Source organism: Cherax quadricarinatus, chromosome 5, assembly GCF_038502225.1.
Source record: "Cherax quadricarinatus isolate ZL_2023a chromosome 5, ASM3850222v1, whole genome shotgun sequence".
Taxonomy (NCBI): Eukaryota; Metazoa; Arthropoda; class Malacostraca; order Decapoda; family Parastacidae; genus Cherax; species Cherax quadricarinatus.
In genome coordinates this window covers 33,060,504-33,073,632 of record NC_091296.1, presented here as the reverse complement: position 1 = coordinate 33,073,632, position 13,129 = coordinate 33,060,504, and the positions used below count along the sequence as shown (strand labels likewise).

General features: G+C 40.1%; 1 protein-coding gene across 4 annotated transcripts in view; it reads left to right on the top strand.

Annotated features, from left to right (window-relative positions):
* Positions 1-9,587: 9,587 nt before the first annotated feature.
* LOC128684781 (potassium channel subfamily K member 6) overlaps positions 9,588-13,129 on the top strand; it is a 78,359-nt gene continuing 74,817 nt past the window's right edge. Inside the window, exon 1 of one of the 4 annotated variants that reach the window (XM_070101545.1) lies at positions 9,588-9,920. In XM_070101545.1, the coding sequence (XP_069957646.1) occupies positions 9,900-9,920 (21 nt within the window). In that variant the 5' untranslated portion in view covers positions 9,588-9,899. The remainder of the gene's footprint in view (positions 9,921-13,129) is intronic. The other 3 variants (XM_070101540.1, XM_070101512.1, XM_070101515.1) reach the window with 3 other exon arrangements.

Here is a 13,129-nt window from a genome sequence, read left to right as displayed (position 1 = left end):
ATTTTAGAGACACTGCTAAGAGGTTGTAATAGGAATGAAGGATTATTATAAATTATATCCGATGCAGGTTATTTAACTTAAACCACTCAAGACAAACATACTTTAAATACGGTTGTATTTGAAGAAAATTACCCAGTGTGAAAAAGAGACAGAACAGGTAAGAAACAAACTGGTAATATTGTGAAAACAACCTCTATGTTATGGAAATTGAAATCCATAACACCAAGAGTTGTGAATGTTAGTGATTAGAACAGAAAACGTAGATGAGAAACTCTTAGAAATCAATGTATATAAAGCATCATTTAGTAATACTCTGAAAAGTGAAGAGTTCGGTAGGAAGAATGAAGAATTAGAAAGGAAATTATTGATAAAGAATGAATCTCATAAGGAAAAAAGTTATTGTAATTGGAGATTTTACTTATAAAGAAATGAAATGGACCGCGTTTGAGGCTGAGTGTAAATAAATGATCAGTCGATTCCCTTACTAAAATGACAGCATTATTTTATGCATCAATATATCAATGAAGCGATAAGAGCATGAGAAGGTAACACAGTCACTATTAGATTTAGCGAATAACTAAAGAAAATGTCAGTGCTCAATAATAATCAACATGGAGACAAACTCAGAAAATTAGTCTGTCTGTACATCTCGACCCCCTGTTGAGATCCTCTTCAGCAGATGAGATCTGCTGAAGAGAACCCCAGCAGGAGGTCGAAATATACAGACCAGTTAGTTTTCTGATTTTCTGTCTCCATGAGGGTTTTTACTGAGCATTAGATTTAGTGTTTACTTGAACAGTGGAAGAAAATTTCAATATAATCTAAATTCACTTGAAAAGTGTGAACGTGTTGTGTTGTTAACAGCAAATACATTGAAAAATGATTTAAGAGATGAAAAGAAATTCAGGAACAGGAATGACTAACTTATGGGGGAATTAAAATGCTTTAAAACAGTATTTTAGAGAAACTAAAAGGAACAATATATTTCATGGGACAAATATAATCCGAATGAAGAGTTCTATAACATAAATGAAAATGTAATTAAACAGTTTGTTCCAAAAAAAGGAAACAAGAGAGAATAATAAAGAATGGTTTAATAAAAGATGGTGGAGAGCTACGAAAAAGGAAGGACTTGGAATCAATATAAGAAAAGGGTCATTCAAGTAGCTTGTCAGAGACTGAAAGAGGGCAGAAATGAGTATGCAAATGAAAGGAGAGGGAAAGGTAGAACCAATCTGTTTTTTTATTCTGCAAATTTATGTATGTCAAATTTATTAAGTTTCTCCTATATAGGTGAGTACAAATACGAAGCGTGTCTGTCTTGCTCTCAGCAGACGGAGGATCAAGCCTCTACCACGTTTTGCGCTGAATGACCCACATGGGTTTAGCGCTTAACATGAATTAAAAAAAATATTAAGTTTCTATGACAATGGTTACAGATTTCTTATAAGAAATGGGCAGACTGTATTCACATAGACCTTAATAAAGAGTAATTTGAAAACTGCAAAATACAAGATGAATAAAAAAGTTAAAAAATAAGATGATGAAAGAGTAGATGAAGAATTCTTAAAAGTAGGGATAATAAAAAGCCACAGCTGTAAATTTAGGAAAAAGTGGCGTAGAAAGAATAATAATAAATCTTCTCAAACACGGAGGTTGACTAATGGAAGTATTAAATGAGAAAATAGTAAATGCTGCAACCAGCCTAAATTTTATACAACTATATGGTGAAGAGAGTATTGTAGCGGTACACCACGAGCATGGCTCTGCTCTTGTAGTGGTACACCACGAGCATGGCTCTGCTCTTGTAGCGGTACACCACGAGCATGGCTCTGCTCTTGTAGCGGTACACCACGAGCATGGCTCTGCTCTTGTAGCGGTACACCACGAGCATGGCTCTGCTCTTGTAGCGGTACACCACGAGCATGGCTCTGCTCTTGTAGCGGTACACCACGAGCATGGCTCTGCTCTTGTAGCGGTACACCACGAGCATGGCTCTGCTCTTGTAGCGGTACGCCACGAGCATGGCTCTGCTCTTGTAGCGGTACGCCTCTGCTCTTGTACGAGCACGAGCATGGCTCTGCTCTTGTAGCGGTACACCACGAGCATGGCTCTGCTCTTGTAGCGGTACACCACGAGCATGGCTCTGCTCTTGTAGCGGTACGCCACGAGCAGCGGTACACCACGAGCATGGCTCTGCACTTGTAGCGGTACACCACGCCACGAGCATGGCTCTGCTCTTGTAGCGGTACACCACGAGCATGGCTCTGCTCTTGTACACCACGAGCATGGCTCTGCTCTTGTAGCGGTACACCACGAGCATGGCTCTGCTCTTGTAGCGGTACACCACGAGCATGGCTCTGCTCTTGTAGCGGTACACCACGAGCATGGCTCTGCTCTTGTAGCGGTACACCACGAGCATGGCTCTGCCCTTGTAGCGGTACACCACGAGCATGGCTCTGCTCTTGTAGCGGTACACCACGAGCATGGCTCTGCTCTTGTAGCGGTACGCCACGAGCATGGCTCTGCTCTTGTAGCGGTACGCCACGAGCATGGCTCTGCCCTTGTAGCGGTACACCACGAGCATGGCTCTGCTCTTGTAGCGGTACACCACGAGCATGGCTCTGCCCTTGTAGCGGTACACCACGAGCATGGCTCTGCTCTTGTAGCGGTACACCACGAGCATGGCTCTGCCCTTGTAGCGGTACACCACGAGCATGGCTCTGCCCTTGTAGCGGTACACCACGAGCATGGCTCTGTAGCGGTACACCACGAGCATGGCTCTGCTAGCGGTACGCCACGAGCATGGCTCTGCTCTTGTAGCGGTACACCACGAGCATGGCTCTGCTCTTGTAGCGGTACACCACGAGCTCTGCTCTTGTAGCGGTACACCACGAGCATGGCTCTGCTCTTGTAGCGGTACACCACGAGCATGGCTCTGCCCTTGTAGCGGTACGCCACGAGCATGGCTCTGCTCTTGTAGCGGTACACCACGAGCATGGCTCTGCTCTTGTAGCGGTACACCACGAGCATGGCTCTGCTCTTGTAGCAGTACACCACGAGCATGGCTCTGCTCTTGTAGCGGTACACCACGAGCATGGCTCTGCTCTTGTAGCGGTACACCACGAGCATGGCTCTGCTCTTGTAGCGGTACACCACGAGCATGGCTCTGCTCTTGTAGCGGTACACCACGAGCATGGCTCTGCTCTTGTACCTACAAATAAGTAATTACACACTTGATAATCTCCAGTTGGAAATGTATGGTGGCAGTGGTATTACTCACTAATGTTTAAACCCCCATAGTCATCAGTGGTGAGTATAGTGTTTACGGAGGTGAAGGATATTGTGGAAGAGTACAGTAAGAATGGCAAGTGGGATGGATCTATTCCATCTACCAGTGATAACAAAAATTACACATACATGTATATCTGCAGCAGCGCAGTTATGCTCGGTCGTTCCTTGTTCTTTAAGTTATTACAGAGTTTTAAATTTGCAAGAGCATCACTCGTACCTCCTCTTTGAACACAAGAGCTGCAGAATTTTTACATAAATGTGTGTGTGTGTGTGTGTGTGTGTGTTGCGCGCGCGCACGCTCATCTATCTGTACTTGTTGAGCTTCAGCTCCTGAATGCCTCGTTTTAGCTTCAGTCGACGGGCGCACTTACAGTAAACTCAAATCCGTTGTCGGTCTATTTTATACTTAATTTATGGTTTCTGCCCTCGCTATTTTCTAATTTTATTTCGCTTTACAGTGGTGTTCTTTTTTTTTTAGAACTCTATGGTTCATATGTCTTTAATTTCCATCTAAATCTTCGTTTTTGTCCTTCCAATGTCAGGTAAGTTGCAGTGTTGATCTCCCTGAGGTTGTCATTGTTAATGTCTTTCTGATAATTCTCGCTCAGCGTCGTGAAGCTCCTCTTACGTTGTCTATTCTCAAATGGCAAGTATTTCAGCTCTGGGGCTATTTATTCTGGTGGCGTATCATTGAACTTTTGCTTGCTTTGTTGCGTCTTGGATAAAATGTCCAGGAAATTTTATTTTTGGATAAATAGCAAAAGGAAAAAAATTATAAACCACCACTAGGTGCTGGTGACCAGACAGTGCTAAGTATTGAATATTTGGTGGAAGTGACAAGAAGGAAAAGAGGGACAAGTAATAAATGAGATTACAAAAGATCAAACTATATAGGAATAGGCTTTTCTCAATTAAATCTTACGGAAAAAGAAATTGGATTGTAAAATAATCTTTAAAATCAGAAAAAACAGGGCCAGAAATTGCCGTAAAAAAAGTTCATACCTTCCAGGCAGACTGAAAATGCAAGAGAGAAAGAGTGAGCCGCTGTAGTTTAACAAGAATTGTGACGTGGACAAAGTTAAGAGCAAAAGATCATGGAAAAAGTACTAAACGTAGTGAGGCAAAGATCGAAAGTAAGTAGAAGAGTTAGGGAAGAATATGCAAGGATACGCAGCATCTATTGGAGAATGACATGCCGAAGCTACTCCACAACTACATTATATAGAATATAACCACTAAAAATCAAGTAATATGACTTAAGAATTAGGAAGGATCACTCACGAGCTGATAGACAAATGAGATCGTCACTATATGTTGAGGGCGTTGAACGATTCTAGCAGAGGGAAAATATTAGGGAGGTCGGAAAAGGTAGGACCAGGTAAGTCGGACCAGGGAGGGAGATCTAGACTGAGTGGGTACTCAGTACCCACCACCCACCCAGGAATGTGCTCCCGTGGATCATGAAATACCGAACATACCTATGACTGATAGATCGTGAGGGGAAAAACGCATCTGAATGGTTTACAAGGCTCCAAGAATCAGAACTAGTGCCGATTATTATTTTGAATATACGTAAATGACATGTTTGAGAGGCTTTGTATCACTGTTTGCTCAAATAGTTTAAGCTGATAAGGAAAAAGAACGGGAGAGGATAGAGACAGGCTGCAAGAAGACTTGGACAAGCTGTTTGCGATGAAGACCAACCAAAACAGGCGTAAGGCTAAGCAAATTGGAGGAGATAGAAGACCAGAGATAAAGTGAAGTCTAGCATGTGAGAAACCTCAATGAGAAACTCGGTAGCAGCGCTTTCAACTGAAAACAGAAAGAACCCGTGAAACATTCCGGTCCTGTCGAGATGCATAGGAAAGCGTCCCTTGCCAGTTTTTCATAGAAATTAACAAGTTTGCATCCGAGAGGAATAAGCTACACTACTTGGCATTCTTTAGCGCTCTCTCATTATAATAATAATAATAATAATAATAATTAGGATATTCTTTGTTAATAACCCTCTGGTGTTATCCAAGAAAGTCTTCTTCACGATTAAAAGGAAAGATCTGAAGTTAATATCAACACTGAATGTGCCTCTGGAGATAAATGTATACCTCAACACCTTTAGCAGATGCGAAGTTAACAATTTTTAAATCCGCCATCTGGAACCTTGAACATTAAAATGGTATAAAATACCGACAGATTGTTAGGTAAGACACATATGCAACAGTTAGGTATCTTTATTTCGAAACGTTTCGCCTACACAGTAGACTTCTTCAGTCGAGTACAGAAATGTTGATAGAAGCAGAAGATACTTGAAGACGATGTAATCAGTCCATCACCCTTAAAGTTTTGAGGTGGTCAGTCCCTCAGTCTGGAGAAGAGCATTGTTCCGTTGTCTGAAACAATATGAAGTTGAAGTGACAGGATGGAGCTTTATATAGTGCCAGGAGGTGAGACGTAGGTTGCTTTGAGAGGGCAGGTCCCTCTCAAACCCAGCCGTTCTCACTAGTAGAGGTTGTCGAAGTTGATGGTCTGTACCAAGATACCCTTGTGTTGCAGTATCAACTTTTCTGTACTCGACTGAAGAAGCCTACTGTGTAGGCGAAACGTTTCGAAATAAAGATACCTAACTGTTGCATATGTGTCTTACCTAACAATCTGTCGGTATTTTATACCATTTTAATGTTCATTCTGTCAGACACTGCAACACAAGGGTATCTTGGTACAGACCATCAACTTCGACAACCTCTACTAGTGAGAACGGCTGGGTTTGAGAGGGACCTGCCCTCTCAAAGCAACCTACGTCTCACCTCCTGGCACTATATAAAGCTCCATCCTGTCACTTCAACTTCATATTGTTTCAGACAACGGAACAATGCTCTTCTCCAGACTGAGGGACTGACCACCTCAAAACTTTAAGGGTGATGGACTGATTACATCGTCTTCAAGTATCTTCTGCTTCTATCAACTTTTCTGTACTCGACTGAAGAAGCCTACTGTGTAGGCGAAACGTTTCGAAATAAAGATACCTAACTGTTGCATATGTGTCTTACCTAACAATCTGGAACCTTAACGAATCCTTTAAAGCTGTGTACACGTCAAGCTAGGCTTGTCGTGTACACTAAAGATACCCAAGCAACACTTGGGTAACTTTATTGTGGAAAGATTTCACCAGCCAGTGGCTTCCTCAATCCAATACAGAGAAGAATGATTGAAGATCAGAAGGAAATTGAGGTAATTAGTTCTCATTTAGCTTCAGTTCTTAAGAGTACACAGCGCCAACATTCCATTCAAACGTATTCAATATGTCAAGATCCAGAGTTATGTAACAAGACTAGTTTCATAGCTAAACAGAATGAGCTATGCGGAAAGCTTTTAAAGGACCTAAACTCAGGAAAGAGGCGGAGTAGGGAGACATGATACTAATGTACACACGTTAGAAGTTCTAATATAACAGATTAACGGATACATATACTGAAATGAGAGGTACACGAGCGAGAGAGCACTGTTGGAAGCTAGAAACAATATGGTGGTGTGGACGCCAAGACACACCGTATCAGTCTCTTGTGGAATAAGGTGGACGAGATGGTGGCGGAGACCAACTGGATACACAGTTTCAACAGTACATATGGAAAGAGCCCAAGAGACCAGGATGCAAGGCTGGACCTCACAAACAGTGCATGTAATCGGTGAGAACGTACAGTTTCTACGATTAATCCAGCTGATGCTTATCAGTGCTCTATATTTTAATTATTACTTGCCAGGATGCTGCTTCTTTCATAAACATTGTGATAATGTTAGCTCTTGGTAGTTAACCCTTTCACTGTCGAGACCCCTACTCACAAACTTGCTCTCAGTGTCGAAGAATTTAAAAAAAAAAATTCTTATGAAATGATAATCTTTTCCTGATGGTAATGAAACCAAAAGTACGAAATTTGATGGAAAATTTACGGAATTATGCTCTCGCGAAGTTAGTGATTTCAACGATATTTACGCATCAGCGATTTCGCCCAGTTTGAGCCCTATTTTCTGCTAATTTCTTTGTTCCCGTCGACTAAACTCATAGCTGTTTCACTAGAACTCCTTTTGTTCTATCGAGTACAAGAATCCGCCCATTTACCGATTTCAACTACCCAATAAAGTGATCAGAAATTTGGAAATTACGCCAATTTCATACACAATTCAAGGCCAATTTCAAAATACAGTCCACAATTAACAATACCAACATTCCTAGCAATAAAATAACATGTTCTCTGTTCATTAGTCACGTCCCCAGGGCCCTCTTAGATTATGCTTGCTTTCCATTTTGAATTTTTATTCACACATAAAATAGAAGAGCTACTCTTATACAGACTACTGTATTATACAGACTACTGTATTATTGTAAAAATGGTATAAATAATATCAGCGCATTTGTGAAAGCATATTAAACTCACCAGTTGATGTGTATTGGACGCGATATGTGATTAATTTACTCTTGAACATCGGCAAAAAATCGAACATTTCTGTTATTTTGAGCCCAATTTCAAGGTACTTTTAATCTGTAAACCATTCAAAATCAAATCTATTTCTGTAATATATTTTTCCATTCTATCAAATGAGGCCAAGAAAACGAGAATATAACCATAAATACCATACGAAAATACACCACAAAGTCGCTGTTTTAAACCAAAAACACGGTGGGAGTTTTTTTTCCTCATTATGCACCGCTTTCTGCAGGATTCTTTTTATACTGCGCACATTGACCACTCAGTCTCATTCTCTCATATGTAGGCCTATCAGTTTTCTCCCGCAAGATTGGAAGCCGCTAGAATTATACGGGACAGACACTGGCTTGCAAGCCGTAATATTATGGGACAGAGTGAAAGGGTTAAACCAGGTGGTTGAACCATGTAGTTACACAGGTAGTTACAGGGTAGTTACACCAGGTTGCTACACAGGGAAGCTAACCGGATAGTTACACTAAGTAGTTAATGTTAAACCGTCACTGATTACATTAACGTGGTAAATCATCATAGTCAGGAAATAATGTTCATTTCGTTTGATGACTCATGACGTCCTCAGTGGCTCTTATACATCTTGTCTGCAGTGCACAAGTGACTGGTGCTACACGTTGTTTACAGTATATATGAAGTGATTAGCAGTATTCCACGTTTACACTATACAATGTTTTACACGCTGTTTGCAGTATACATTTAGTGATTAGTGGTGTTACACGTTGTTTGCAGTATAGTGTTACACGTTGTTTGCAGTATAGTGTTACACGTTGTTTGCAGTATAAAGTGTTACACGTTGCTTGCAGTATAAAGTGTTACACGTTGTTTGCAGTATAGTGTTACACGTTGCTTGCAGTATAAAGTGTTACACGTTGTTTGCAGTATAGTGTTACACGTTGTTTGCAATATACATAGCATACATTTATCTATTAATATAGTTTTTCCATCATTTTAACGTTTATTTTAATCATTCAGCTGGCAGACATGTTTTAATGTTTTTTTCCATAATCGTTATTATTAATGTTATATTTATTATAACTGTAATTACCACTGCTAGTGCCACCATTATGTCATCATTGTTAGTGCCACCATTATGTCATCATTGTTAGTGCCACCATTATGTCATCATTGTTAGTGCCACCATTATGTCATCATTGTTAGTGCCACCATTGTGTCATCATTGCTAGTGTCACCATAAATACTAGAGCTATCAATGCTGGTGCCATCAATACTAGTGCCATAAATACAAGTGCCATTGCTAGTGCCACCATAAAAACTATTGCAATCATTACTGGTGCCACCATAAATACTACCATCATTGCTAGTGCCATAAATACTAGTGCCATTGCTAGTGCCACCATAAATACTAGTGCAATTGCTGGTGCCACCATAAATACTACCAACATTGCTAGTGCCATAAATACTAGTGCCATTGCTAGTGCCACCATAAATACTAGTGCAATTGCTGGTGCCACCATAAATACTAGTGCAGTCATTGCTGGTACCATAAATATTAGTGCCACTGCTGGTGTCAAATACTAATGCCACTGCTGGTTCCTACATAAACACTAGTGCCACTGCTAGCGCCACCATAAATACTAGTGCCATCATTGTTACTACTTTCAGTTATCACTATTGGTGCAATTATCAGTAACACTGCTTTAAGTGCCAACACTGCTGGTGTCTCCGCCGTTAGTGCCACCATCACTGGTAGTGCCACCATTACAGTTAGTGCCACCATCACTGGTAGTGCCACCATTACAGTTAGTGCCACCACTGTTGGTGCCACCATCACTGTTAGTGCTACCATCACCATTATTGCCAGAGTTAGTGTGTTTTCCTTATAATTCAATCTATGCTCTATTGCTATTTCTGGGTTGACAATTATTTGTGATTCCACTTCCCCCTGTTATCATCTGCGGCGTGACCATCCTTAGTTACTCAAACACCAAGAGCGAGTTTCCCAGTTAAACCCGGGTTGTGGAATCAATCAATAGAAAAAGGTTGCATTCCTTATTTAACCCAGGTTGTGAAAGCAACAAACTCAAATTGTGTTTCCCTCATTAAACCCAGGTTGTGGAATCGACCAAGGAGACCAGCCAGCGGCTGATTGTAGACATGGAAGCCACTACTAAAATGGTTGTTACACAGTGCTTGTTTTGTTTACAATATGCTAGCTCTGTTTTACAATCTCTGCCAGTCTTAGGAACATCTTAACCAGCGAATGTCTTGGAATGGATTAGTGAAAAATAACTTGGAGTAGAGTAACTTGTATGTGTTCCCTTGTAGCTATATGTAGTGCCTTAGAATGGGTTACTTAGTTAACGTAACTTGTAATATATTAATTTGCGTGTTTGTAGCTACTGTATATACTTCTCTGCCTTTCGTAGGTCTAGATTACTGTAGATATAACTAGGTACATTTATGTTTAAGTTAGATAAATGTTTCTCTTTCCCAAAAGTATGAGGATGTGTCAAATGGTTCTCAGCTTGATCTAGAAATGGGTAAGACACAAACTATATGACTGATGAAAGGCTGTTAGTGTAAGGTTGAGAATACGTACTGGGTTCTCGATCAGAGGTATTATACTTACCCTCCCCTTCCTTAGATCATACGCAATTATCCCCCAACCCTATTTCCAAAGGGATTTAGGATCCCTATGGGCTTAACCTACATATTATTGATGAAATTATGTGGTGTTTCGGTCATCTTGCCTGGACCATTATCAAGTTGCGAGTGCGGAATAAGAGAAAATCAGAAGTCTGAATAACGAATATACATTTGTTCAAACTAATACACTTGATACAAGTGTGAATCATACTGCCACTCCTCTTTCCATAATACTTCAGATGTTAACTCCATTTCCTGCTGCTCTTGTCTCTCCAGTACAGGAGTGAAACAGTCCGCTTCCTTTCTGACAGATTTAAATAATTCAAGATAAGTGTTAGCCTTGCTGACACTAACGCTCTTTTCCCTCATGTTAGAGTTCACAGTAATTCTGTAAACTGGTCCTCTTTTTAGCCTTCACACATATTTCTTTCTGAGGATGCTTGCTTCTCCCCACACATTGTTAAATGATCTAATATTCACGATTCGCGTGACTTCCTCAAATCTTGGCTACGTCCACGCCTCTTTTTAACCTGGCTTTCTCCCCTTCCTTGACTCCTTGCTTGATTATTGTCCAGTTTGGACAGAAACGTCTTCAATTTGTTGGATAACTGATTTATTTCAGCCACCGTGCTTTGACATTTTTTCTGTACCTATGGGACTCGAAACTGTTTTTCTTGGTCATGCTGAGAAAGTTTTTGATGTACTCTCGTATATAATGGTTTAGAGAAATTTAAGTAGAACTTTGCTGTTTGTAGCAGTTGTACGTATGTTCTGTAAGTCAGTAGCTTGTGTTCACATGTTTTATCTACTGTTTTCTGAAGTATCTCAGAGCATCTTTTTTTCTGAACCATGTGCTGTGATTTAAGTGATTTATATATATATATACATTTATTAACATTAGCTTTTTTCTAGTATTTTTCAGTGCCAACAGCTACGTGCAGGAACTGGTCGGAGCAATACAGTGATAACTTATTAACTTTACAACTTACCCCCAACATGTAAAGGAAACTTTAGACTTTTCGATTTGTCATGGACCAATACCTTCTCTGATAATGGTTCAGGTCTGACCGCAACTTAGTCAAAAGTTTTCTTTCCAACTTGTGGATTAGCTTTTAAGTTGTTGCAGCCACAGTATTAATTTTTATTCTTCATCAATGTGTAATACATCGTTTGTCTGAGAAGATAATGTTTTTACTTGGCAAGCAGTGACAACTATCGTTGTTGTCCTAAAGACTAGCAGAATGTCTCTGTAAAGAGGACAAAGAAAGTCTAACTATGGCTTAATTCACAACAAATATTGGTGTGACTAACCATTGACATTTCAGAAAGGAAAGAAAGAAGAGATTTCAGACATTCTAGAGATGGTAAACAGAGAATTTCTTTTTAAGCACACTATCATTTGCAAACCAAATGCTTATTTTTTACGTTATGTGCAATCTGGAATATATATGGCTTAGTTACCAATTCATATACGTGTATAAAAAAGTTAAAATGCTAGAGGTATATTATATAAGTGCACTCTGCTCACGGACTAAACAATGTGCTGTCCTTCTCAGTGGGTGTTCATTCAGTGGTGATGTCCGGCTTATGCTTGCACCTGCAAGTATACACTGCTGAATAAGTCTGCCCGTTGCATGAGCGCTTCTCTCTTGCACTCTATTATTCTTTTGAAAATAATACTATCACCACTAGCATTATTACCGTCACTACTACTACTACTATTTCTGCTGCTAATATTTCTACCGCTACTAATATTATTAACACTATTTCTACTCTTAATACTACTGCTATTATTAAAACTACTGTAACTAATTATTACTATTATTACGACAAATACCACTACGATTACCACTACTACTACCACCACTACTACTTGTATTACTACAACTAATATTACTACCCCTACCCACTACCCCTCTAATGACTACTACCATTACCACTGCTAATACTAATAATATTACAACTACTGCTACTGGAAATATAAACACACATGCAGTATAATGTGATCCTTTATTGACAACGTTTCGCTCACACAGTGGGCTTTTTCAAGTCACAAACAGATCTGTTTGTGACTTGAAAAAAGCCCACTGTGTGGGCGAAACGTTGTCAATAAACGATCACATTATACTGCATGTGTGTTTATATTTCCATTGTGTCGGTATTTTATACCATTTATTTCCAACTACTGCTACTACAATCACTACGGGTGCTACCACTTCAATTACATCATTACCACTGCCCCCACCTCAACTACATTCTTACAACAACCCACGCCATCACCACCACCGCAGTTCCCTCCCTATTATCACCAACCCAACTGCTACCATCACCACCACAATTCCTTCCCTTTTACCACCAACCCAACTGCTACCACTATCACCACCACCGCCTCCATCATTATATTCCCCCCCTCTCCCTAGTCTTTTTCCTCCACCTCTCCCTCACCTTCATTTTCCTTTCCGTTCCCTTCCTCCTCCCTCCTCTTCTCCCTTTGTAACTTTGCCTCTCTCTTACTCTCTGGCGTATGGCTTCCCACAGTAAATGTTCGAATTTATTCACTACACATTTGTCAATTCATTATTTTATGGATGGAGTGGATATATATGGAGGTTATAGTTTAAACATAAAATTATAATGTTATTAACTTATATATATATATTAATATTTTATCTTTCTCCTCCGTTGTGTGTGTATGTGTGTGTGTGTGTGTGTGTGTGTGTGTGTGTGTGTGTGTGTGT